Below are 12020 nucleotides of genomic sequence, written 5' to 3'. Positions count from 1 at the left end.
TCACCGATTAACTAGGCCTTTTCTAAGACTATGAGCTATACTACAAGAAATGAGATCAGCACCTTCCCGAGTGGGATGGACACCGTCCCGCCCTAACAGGCCAGTTTTGCCCTCAAAGGTCTTCCAATTATCAATAAAGCCCACGTTGTTTTCGGAGCACCACCTGGACATCCAGCGGTTCAGCGACCATAACCTGCTGTAAGTTATGTCACCACGTCTCATTGGGATGGGACCAGAGCATACTACTCCATCGGACATCGCCTTCGCTAATTTAAACACCTCTATAAAGTTATTCTTACTAACCTCTGACTGACGACCACTAAGCCACCATGCCTTCAATCTGGCACATAACTCTTCTAAACTTAATTTCTTCTAAACATTTTTATTTAATTTATGGTGCAGATTTAATGTCCAGTCAGTTTTGCTGATGCTGTGACAAAATCTGGCTGGACAGACATACAGACAAAATTTTATGATCAATGTACAGACGGAAGATTTCTTTTATATATATATGTGTATATATATATAGAGGGTCTGAATGCAGTAGCCGAGTGATGAGACACCTCACCATAGCTGAAATAGGTTCTCTGTTGAGTTCTCTAGCTGAACGTCTCTCTCTCTCTGTTGTCTCAGATTGTGTAATTAACACAGTGATCCGGCTGTAATGTGGAGGACTCTGGCAAGTGATGCAAATTTATTCACAATATATTTTATTATAGATTTTTTTATTAGCATCATTTCATAGCGGTAAACTGATAAGCAGGCTGCTATGATTAATACAGGATTGTTTTATGTACAATATGTTTATTATAATTCATAAACATTGTCCAGAGAAAAGATCAGGAATGATCCACAATCACCACCGGGGGAAAAGACGAAACAGAGCTCAGGCTAAAATAAACACATGTCCTCATACAGGTTTATATTGAGCCTATTCATAACCTCCAGGACAGGACATTCGGTCGGGAACATTATTTGTCCTGAGGTTTCTTATAATATTCATAAAAAATCTTTTTTATTATAATAGAATATTAGTGTTTTTTTTTTCATTTGTCGCTCTAGACAGAATAAACAGATGATTAGACTCCATCTCACGTCAGTGATAATATTTACTCATGAATACTAAACCCTTTCTAAGAGAACATTCCAGAGAGCTGCAGTGGTGTTATAAATATCACTCAGTTGTTTAATTTAGGTGTGGATGTGTCTCTGTGCAGGGCTTTATAGCGTCAGCAAAACTGTAATTCTTTAGAATTTTCAACAATTGTATATCCAACGCTGTTTAACACTTGTGTAATGGATAATAATTGACCTCAGAAGCTCTGTGTGGACTAGAAATAGGGCGTGGGCATGAACTCATGGAGGAGAGAGTAAGAAAATACAAATAAAACATATCGAGTATGTAAAAATAAGTTTTAACGATGATGTAGTGAGTGCCTGAGTTTGAACTTTAAGGGAAGCTTGTGCAGAAACATTTAGTTTAAATGGTTTATGAGTGAGAACACAACTTTGTGCTGTGGCAGGAAATAGAGGAAGTCAGGTGGTCAGGATATGAAATATTGAGTTACAAAATGCTCTTTTTATTGAATAAGTAAAACCATTTCCTCTGACTAAACCTCCCAGCTCCGGTGAGAGAAGGCCGGCGTGTCTGGCTGCGGCTACACACCAGTGCTGCTTCCTTTGTGTGTGTGTGTGTGTGTGTGTGTGTTTGAGTTGAGTGTTTCATACAGATGCTTTAGTGACATAAAGCTCTCCTGATCTTCCATCATGTTGATTGCAAGGTATTCTTACTGACTGTGTTGACATCCTCTTAATTTGGACCTGTGTCTCTACAAACTACCTCTGAACCCGTCCGTGTCGTTCTGTAACAGCTAACGATTAGCTACAAAGCTAACTAGCATCTAACACAAGGCTGAATCCCAAATCCCTCTCTAACCCCTGATCAAGGGCACTACATGGTCTGTGAAACAATTGTACACCCTACATAGTGCACTAGCTTTCCATTTAATGCTATTTGGGATTCGACCCCAGAACCCTGAAGTTAAAAGAGCTGATATCCTAAAGTGTAATAAGTGTAAATATACAGTAGATCTGGTGAGTTTCTCAGGACTGTCCATCACCTTCATGGTTTATTCTCCTCACCTACAGAGTAACACTAGGAGTTTAACACCACTCTCACCTCCTGTTCATTACGCTAACTGTCGCTCGCTAACTGTCGCTCGCTAACTGTCAGTCACCAGCTCCACCAGTTGCCAATAGTTAGTTCCGCCAGGTGGGGAAGGATATGTGTGGGCGGAGCAAAATAAATGGTTAAATAAAAAAAGTACTCATAAACTGTTGATAATAAATAATTTGTGGAACTGTTGTATAAAAGCGATATCACACTCAAGGCCATGCTGTTGTACTGAATACCACCACAGCTGTAATATCTTTAGCACCCTCGTGTTCACAACCGCATCACAGACATGCGGATATTCGGCACAACAGCATGACCTCGAGTGTTATACTGCTTAAATAAAATGCCTGGGAACTTTAAATGTCATGTTTTTTAATCTTTTTTTCTTCTGTTTGATCTTATCTTCTGCTTCACACTCCAGCTGGTGATACAGTAGTATTGCACCCATCACCCATAATAAAGTTCTACTGTAATAATAATAATAACTAGAGAGCACCATCCAGTGTGTGGTGGAGCCTTCCGTTGCATCACAGTTCTGGTCGTGATGTCACAGCTGAGGCCGGTCCAAATGTTAAGCCTATGGGACTGTTTGGGGCAGATTTTTAGGGGATTTTGGGAGCGCCGCCCGACGACCCCCCACCAAAGGTCATAGCACAGCATTCCCGAGCGAGCCACATGAATCGGTGTAACACGTGTGGGTCTCTCGAAACTGCGGGACGAGAAACGGTCTAAAGTTTTAGGGATATTATAAACTGATTGCGCAATAATTTCTAGGGGAGAAGAGTAATAAGTGTGCGCCGGCACACCTAATGATGATGATGATGATGATGATGATGAGTTGTTTATAAAGGTATGGTTTAATTCAGAATGGAAAGCTCATCAATCAGGTCAAATAATTAAATCACACTGCTTTAGATCATTTTTATCTTAAAGTCAAACTCGTTTGTTTGTTTGATGCTGTTTTATTTACTCACACAATTTTCTACAGACGGATTCAATCTGACTAACCGCTAACTGTAATCTCTAAAGCAGAGCAACACACTCATCTGACTCCCACACACTGGACCGCTGCCTGGTGTTTATTATCATCATCCCGCCTGCATTCCTCTCTCTATTACACACACACACACACACACACACACACACACACACACACACACACACAACCACTGCCTTCAGTGTTATCTCTCCACACATTCACTCTCAGTGGATCCTAAGTGCACTTTGATGAACCACTTTTAATTATAGCGACTCTGACACTGTTACAGTAACACGCTGAGTTTACAAAAGCATTTATTTCTTGTCACCTCTCAGTGACTAACAGCTGATTCTGGCGGCTCAACATGCCTGCAGCTATCACATCATCACGGCACACTGTACCGGAATTTTAAAAGCAGGAAATCAAACCAGTGTGTTGTAAACCCTGACAAGTGACGTTTTCCATAAATTGTTCCTCATGCTGGAATTCACATCATCGCTGATTTCCAGGAACGAACATCTCACGTATAAATGCTATACATTCTCAGAGACATAGCTGCACATGGTCAGGTCAGGTGGTACACTCCCGAATATTCTTATCACATGACCGTTCTGCACTTCGCTTCCTTCCATCCTCTTGTAACACTTGATGAACCGCCCATCTTTCACAATGCATGAAATTCATATATCAAATGTTCCGAACTGACTCTGGCTGAGGCACTACAGACTGTAACCAGGTCTCAGTATGCTGGGAGGCACACGTCAAAAAGGCAAGATCTCTCATACCACTTCTCCACTATTTCTCTTGTTACATTATCTCCTCTAAAACAGGGCTTCTGGAGAAGATACTCCTAGATCTTATACAATGTAAAGGGTTAAGTGCATGAAACTTAAACAGAAACAGAATAAACACAGAAACGAGGAATGATGTCAGAGGGAATGGAATGAGTTGTGAATGTAATTTAGAAACAAGAGCTTGAATATAGATCAAGCACTATAATAAGAAAGAGCTGAAACAGGGTTCTGGAATTGGACCGGGCCTAAATTCTAGGTCTATAAGGATGGGTCTAGGTCTTCTAGGGATTCTAGGTCTAGGTCTAAGTATAGGATGTGAAACTGAGAAAGCTCCTTTGGGCTAATGGGGCCAAAATTAGACAATTAGAAGAATAACATCCAGGACAAGACTGGACCACGTCTGAGACAAGGACTGAAACAGAAACTGTGTCTACTCAGGTCGAGAGACAGAAATGGACAGAAACCTGGAAAGAGATAGAAGGGGTAGTTTCTGGGGTGGAATCGGTGGCGAGCCCTGAGACTGACTGAGAGAGAGATTCTGGTCAATATGGAGCAGAGTCTGGAACAGGGACACTAACAGCATGAAGCTAATAGACGCTAAGTGCTGGATCTGCTACTGAAACCTCTTTTAATTGAAGGTTAAAGTAAAACTACATTCTAATTAAGATGAATGTGTAATCTCTGATTTAGATCCGCTCCACAGACATGTTGCTCTGACGTCACACTGATTCGCTGTTTCACCCATAATGTCTTTCAGCTACTTGCTGAGAGCGAGGAGAGAAATAATCAACTCTATCTTAGATTATTTTCTTATTACTGCATGATCATCATTTATTATTCCTCATTAATATGAAGAAGAAAAACAGAAGAAGCTGTGATCCTCTAAACTTTAACATTAACATCATCATCAATAATGAGTAACGTATTTTTAAAGCTTTACTTAACCAGGTAAAAACCCATATTCATGATGTAGGTGATGTATTAGTAGGTAATGGATGTTTTTAAATATATATATATATATCAGTGATATTAACATTTAAGTTTTGCTCAATAAACCATCATTTGTTTTTGTTCTTTGTTTTTTTTTTTCCATCAGCATCAACATCAGCAGCTGTGATGAGGTCAGTGAGAGGTCGCGCATGTGTGTGTGTGTGTGTGTGTGTGTGTGTGTGTTAATAAAAGGAGCCACTTCACTCTAGTTGCCATGGTGACCAGCGTCTTCTCTCCCACAAAGTCATTACAAGGCCAAGCACAGTGTGTGTGTGTGTGTGTGTGTGTGTGTGTGTGTAGACTGTAGAGACACAAAGCGGGTGTGCCGAGGCGAGACGTCCTGCAGCGGCGTTCTGTCTCCTCACACAGAGCGGCCATGCCATTTACACACTTTTATCTCTGGAACCATCAGATAACTGACCCAGATCTCCACCTCGCTCCTCACACACACTCTATACACTCTTATCGCTGTGTTTAGGGCTCATTCTGATTGGACCGTAAATCATCAATGCTTTGTGTGTGAGTTGTCTAGATCCGGTTAGAGATGGTGTGTTTATTTATGATGATTCTCGGGCACTGGTGTAAAAACAGCCTCGTTTAGCAAAAATCAGTCCATAAACACCACAGCCATGATTGATCATCATTTTGGTTTAATTTCTACAATATATCAAAATTCATCAACAAACTCACGCAGAGACAAAAAAGATAAAATAGCATTCTGTGTCTTCTATACATTTAAAGCTTCAAAAAATACATACATACACAGTTAGCCCACTAAAGGCAAAAATATCTAATGTGTACAAAATATTTAAAATTATTACACGTTATTCTTCTACTTGTTTCATTTCTCCCAAAATTGAAACATTACAACTCGTTAAAAATACTATCATAATCTCGAGGCTAACTTGCACAAAAGATTTGAAATGTTTGTTAATTAAACTACATTAAATTTGGCACATCGACACCCTGTCAGTATAAATAATAAATTAACAAACCAAGAAAGAAAGAGATGTTGAACTGATGAGCGATAACTTTAAGAGCAAAACAGTGCAGTGGATCAGTCACTTCTGGAGTGTAAGGGTAAAATAATAACAATAATAATAATAATAATAATAATAATAATAACAATAATAATAATAATAATAATAATAATAACAATAATAATAATAATAATAATAATAATAATAATAATAACAAAAATAATAATAATAATAATAATAATAATAATAATAATAATAAACTTTAAATTGCTTTGGGTTTTGTGTATGTGTCAGATGAATATAAACAGAAATTAAAAACTGCTGCATGACTTTAACGTAAACGTCTAAAACGTAAACGTGATCAGTGAGAACGTTCAAGATCTCTGCAGCATCACGTCATCAAACTTTAACATCTTGTTTTTTTCCAAAAGCACTTTGTGCTGCACTGCTCGTACTGAAGGTGTTTATTCATTATTCTTTATAATGTTAATGAATTCATGACTCTAAATATAAATGTAACTATTGCTGTAAAAATACATTTTACTGACTTTAAGCTTTAAGTAGAGTTTTGAGTTTGTGGTCTCTCTCTCTCTCTCTCTCTCTCTCTCTCTCTCTCTCTCTCTCTTTAAAATACAGTTAGTGATCCAGTGACCCAGTGTAAGGACATAATGATAGACAGGAACTCACAAGCCTTTGTGTAAGTTTCTCTGGAGAAGAATCTGCTCTTCAAATAATTAAGTTATATAATAAATGAAATAAAAAGCACAACGTTAGTGCAGCCGTCATTATAAAATCATATAAAAACTCTACAACACCAGAAATTGTTGTATTAGGGTAATAGGCTAATTTGCATGTCCATGCCTAACGCACCAATCAGATGTCAGTCTGAGCGCTCGGTGGAGTTTTTGATTTCAGGTGTAAACACACGCTGTTATAACGTGACCAGCGTCCAGGAGAGCAGATTTCACCAGCGTCTGGGTTAGTTGAACCTGAACAGGTCATTTGATTAATGAAATCTTTTTCAATCATTTTAATCCATAATGAATCCCCACAATACTCTGCTGGTCTGAAAAGCCGCTTCGCTAAAGTTGCTGAGTATAAAGTGTGATAAATGCTTTAAAACATTATACTGAACTTAAACCCATGTATTGAGTCAGGAGTGTGAATTTAAACACATGTCACATTTATCAAGTTTAAAAAATTATTTCCAAACAACTTATTGAAGTAATATAAGAATGTGTGATTCAGAAAGGTTTGAGGTAAGATAAATATAATATTTGGAATTGAATTTGTGTAAAGAGATTATGCAAGTGTGCACTGGAGCTTCAGCCTGACGCCTTTCAGTTCTGCTCTAATGTTTTCTTTTGTTTGTTTTCTTTTCCTTTTTATTCATTTGTTTTGTTGTTGGTTGTGGAGTTATTGCTGGGCAAGTGCTCCCTGCTTTATATACTTGTGTAGACCAATATAAATTAAATTGAAATAAAAATGTAAAAGAAAATGTTGTACATTTCCCCAGCCATGTCATGCCAAAAAAAATATATATTTTTTATTAATTTGGAAATATTATTGTGATTTATGTTTAAAATAAAAAAATAAAATAACAGAGAGAGACACACAGAGAGAGGAGAATAGAAAACCAATTCCGGTTGTAAAGTTGTTTCGTGTAAACCTGCGCTCATTTCTCCAAGTCCATGAATTCAGAAGGTGCAGGCGTAGACGATTCCGACCACCACGATGTTTGCGATGGTGGCAGAAATGGCGATCCAGAGCCAGATGGCATCGCGGGAAACCCTCTGCGGCGCCTCCTGCTGGTGAAGAGCGACACTGGCCGAGGAGTTGAAGAGCGAGTGATCCGTGCTGTACTCGTCATTCGGAGACGAGTCCATGAAGGCGCCCGTCATCATGGGGATCTGAGAACGGAGGATGAAGAGGTCAGGGATAGAGCGGCGAGCTTTCCTGCCATCGGCAAACATGATCAAGAGAGAGTCTGACCTTTACTTAGAGAAGAACGATTACATTATTATTCAACCCAGAGTGTTTGCCCTGAACTCAAATACTGTTAAAATTCTGCATTCTGATTGGCCAGAAGGTTAATTTCCTGTAGCGGCAGCTCTTGTGTAACTTATATTACCTCTAACCATGAAGGAATAAAAAGTATCATGAGCCTCAAGATGAATAAAAATGTAATCTTTTACAAACTGCTTTGTCATTTCTGTCTGTTTTTGTTCCAGACAGATCTCATTCCAGACACGATGTTCACCCCGTCTGTTTGATCCTCAGACAGAATACATTAGACAGGGTAAATGTTAACTCCGTCACTCTGAGGTCCTCACCCTCCTAATACTAATGTCAGAGCCGATCCCTGACGGATGGAGGGATGTGATCATATCTCTACTCCTGACAGAGGACAGTCATTCCATTTGGGTGTTTTATTATTCTGAAAGAATAGTCTTCATGCTCTGTGTGTGTGTGTGTGTGTGTGTGTGTGTGTGTGTGTAGACAAGTGAGTGTGTCATGATGGTGATGAATTAGAGTCTGTCATTTACTGTGATTTAAACGCTCCAAAAACAAATGAAATAAGTAGCAGGACACAAACCAGACCAGAGAGAAAGTGCAGGTTCTCGGTCTGAGCAGCTTCTCCGTCAGCCTGATGGAGGGGGTCTGGAGGGGCAATAGTGAGGTGGGTGGGGCAGTATTGAGATTAATGAAGCAGTAATGAGTCTGGTGGGTCAGTAATGAACCAGCATTGAGGCAGGAGAGGCAGTAGTGAGGCAGTGGTGAGACTAATGAGGCAGTGGTGAGACTAATGAAGCAGTAATGAGTCTGGTGGGGCAGTAATGAACCAGCATTGAGGCAGGAGAGGCAGTAGTGAGGCAGTGGTGAGACTAATGAGGCAGTGGTGAGACTAATGAAGCAGTAATGAGTCTGGTGGGGCAGTAATGAACCAGCATTGAGGCAGGAGAGGCAGTAGTGAGGCAGTGGTGAGACTAATGAGGCAGTGTTGAGATTAATGAAGCAGTAATGAGTCTGGTGGGGCAGTAATGAACCAGCATTGAGGCAGGAGAGGCAGTAGTGAGGCAGTGGTGAGACTAATGAGGCAGTGGTGAGACTAATGAAGCAGTAATGAGTCTGGTGGGGCAGTAATGAACCAGCATTGAGGCAGGAGAGGCAGTAGTGAGGCAGTGGTGAGACTAATGAGGCAGTGGTGAGACTAATGAAGCAGTAATGAGTCTGGTGGGGCAGTAATGAACCAGCATTGAGGCAGGAGAGGCAGTAGTGAGGCAGTGGTGAGACTAATGAGGCAGTGTTGAGATTAATGAAGCAGTAATGAGTCTGGTGGGGCAGTAATGAACCAGCATTGAGGCAGGAGAGGCAGTAGTGAGGCAGTGGTGAGACTAATGAGGCAGTGGTGAGATTAATGAAGCAGTAATGAGTCTGGTGGGTCAGTAATAAACCAGCATTGAGGCAGGAGAGGCAGTAGTGAGGCAGTGGTGAGACTAATGAGGCAGTGGTGAGTCCAGCAGGGACGTTCTGGAGCACAGTGAGTCTGACGGGGCAGTATTCAAATGAAAACACAGCCACATCACCTTTAAGATATTCGACATTCTGAGCCTTGGGTCTTGTGGCTTCATGAACACACACACATGCACACACACACATTGAATTGCTATGGCAACCACTGACAGGTCTTAGCAAACAGTAATAGCTTTACTCAAGCTCATAAATCTGCCATATGGTCAGTGCACCAGCTGTTACAGTTCCAGTGCAGTGACCAGAAGGTTGTGAGGTCACGTCCCAGAGCTGCTCGAGGACTTTAGCAACAGCTTTCACCCTAGCTGAGTGTTTGTGTTGTGTCCTGAGTCATTTGTAATGAAAATGCTCTTTGCCATGTGAGAAAAAATTGTAATTCTGTGATTATGGAATTTATTTCTCAAATTAAAAATAATAAACAACAAAGTACAATTTGATTTCGTCTTTTTCAAGTAAATTCAGAGCATTTATGTGGAATAATGGAGCCTTTATTCCACATAAGTGGAAGTGGATGTGCTGTTGGATTTATTAAAGCCCAGAACCAGCTGGATGATCACGACACTGATCTCATGCTTCAGTGAAAGAGCTTGTTATATTTAATTAGTTTAGATTGTTGTTAATTGTTTGATAAAAATGAATGTGTAACTTTTGTTCCTGAATGTGTTTAGAACGTCTCGATGGTTTAACAGGTCAGGTTTTGGTGTCCTCTGAATGTGAGATCTTTTTTATTTGTATATACTTTTATTATAATCAGAGCTGTAATGCTGTATGTTGTAGGAATAAAGAGCACCTATATGGTAGTCGTTACTGGAATATATTTTTGACATTTGAGCGATCGACTTTTCATGCCAATTACAGCAGCAAGTAGAGAAAAGGAAGCGGCTTTCAGTTCGATCTTTAAAGCAGCCGGTGCCGAGAGGAATCATAAATTAAGGTTAAGTGAGGTTTATTTATTTCATATTTTTCTTATTTCACATGTCTTTTCTAAATGTTGTAATTGTTTTTATAAGCAAAAACATGATTATAAAATGATGGTAATATTTTTGGGTGGCTGGATCGGATTATCTGCAATTAAATGATTTCCTTTGGGAAAAGGCGCTTCACAATATGAAATCCCGGTTTAAGGACTCGTCTTCAGGACAGATTCAGTTTCTATACTGAGGTACCGCTGTGTATGAATTACAAAGAGATAAAACAGATGTTCTTTCTCCTCACTTGGAGGAAATAAGGGGCGGAGCTTGTTCCAGCATGTCTCAGCAGATTCTTTTCCTCCTTTTTTCATTCATCTATTCTTCAGAATTTAATGCTTATAATATTTATTTCAGAACCTTTTCGTAAACCTTTTCCTGATGGCCAGATGTCCTACAGTTAGAGTTCGACAGTGGTTCTGTTGCATGATTCCGGGCTTGTTGGAGACGGCTCCGTGTTTTAGAGCTCACTGAGGGCTCGGGTCCGAAAGGCCCGGTTCGCTGCTGGTCCTGCTGATGAGCTGTTTTAATCCTGATTCCTCTCAGCTGGACAGCTCTGCGCTCGGCCGCGGCTCTTCTAAATGCTCCAGGATTCATCTACACTCGCTGTTCTACCTCCAGGCGCTTAATAATAGTCAGCTTGATATTGTTGTTATTCTACCATTAATCAAGATCAATCTCCAACACACACACTAACTGCACTTTACACACTACGGATGAATAATGAATCTGTGTTTAGATTCAGTCCTGAGGATGAAAAATCAGGGAAACGACGTTAATCCAGACGCCGGGCAGGAAAAACTAACACATTATTTATTTATAGTGTTACTTCATGCCCTGACTCTATCACCCTGATGATGATGTGTGTGTGTGTGTGTGTGTGTGTGTGTGTGTGTAAGAGAGTGTGTGCAAGGTTCCCTTCACATCTTATTTACAACCCCACCTGAACACACACACACACACACACACACACACACACACACACACACACACTTCATTATTGTTCATTAGGACATTAAGAGATGTACAAACTTGTTTATCAAACCTAACATTAAGTTTGTGAAATCTGTGAGCTCATGCAATAAGAAAATAATTAATTGTAAAAACTAATCATTTGTAAAATTCTATAAATAATGCAAATAAATAAATAAATGTATAAATAAATAAATAAATAATAATAGAAACATTAGATCAGAGTAGACAAATCACATGTCAGGTCGACTCAACATCACAGAGAGCTCCAAGTCACTGCACACATTATACTGTACAAGCACTCTTTCGACACACACACACACACACACACACACACACACACACACACACACACACATGTTCGTATGAGCGTCTTAAATGAAACTCAGCAGCCGTTCAGACAATAAATGTGTGTCCTGATAGGGGCGTTTACTTTTACACCAAGACAGTGATGATCTACTCTCTCTTTCATGGTTTAGTTACAAGGCTGGATTAATGCAAGATGGAAAGCAATAGAATATAAAGCAACATAGACTATTGATTAAATATTATATTTTAAGAATTCACAGTGTTCAGTATTTCTATTGATCCTGTTGGACTCAAATAAATTGAACTTTCTGAAAGTGTTAA

The 12020-nt window shown here is 39.7% G+C and overlaps 1 protein-coding gene across 1 annotated transcript in view; it reads right to left on the bottom strand.

Annotated features, from left to right (window-relative positions):
- Window positions 1-7477: 7477 nt before the first annotated feature.
- The window catches only part of LOC128514808 (uncharacterized protein C14orf132-like), a 9168-nt gene continuing 4625 nt past the window's right edge, over window positions 7478-12020 (bottom strand). The window contains exon 2 of the mRNA XM_053488691.1: window positions 7478-7829. Coding sequence (XP_053344666.1) covers window positions 7617-7829 — 213 coding nt within the window. The 3' untranslated portion in view covers window positions 7478-7616. The remainder of the gene's footprint in view (window positions 7830-12020) is intronic.

The sequence above is a fragment of the Clarias gariepinus genome, chromosome 27 (genome assembly GCF_024256425.1).
Source record: "Clarias gariepinus isolate MV-2021 ecotype Netherlands chromosome 27, CGAR_prim_01v2, whole genome shotgun sequence".
In the NCBI taxonomy this organism is placed as follows: Eukaryota; Metazoa; Chordata; class Actinopteri; order Siluriformes; family Clariidae; genus Clarias; species Clarias gariepinus.
This window is presented reverse-complemented; position numbering and strand designations above follow the sequence as displayed.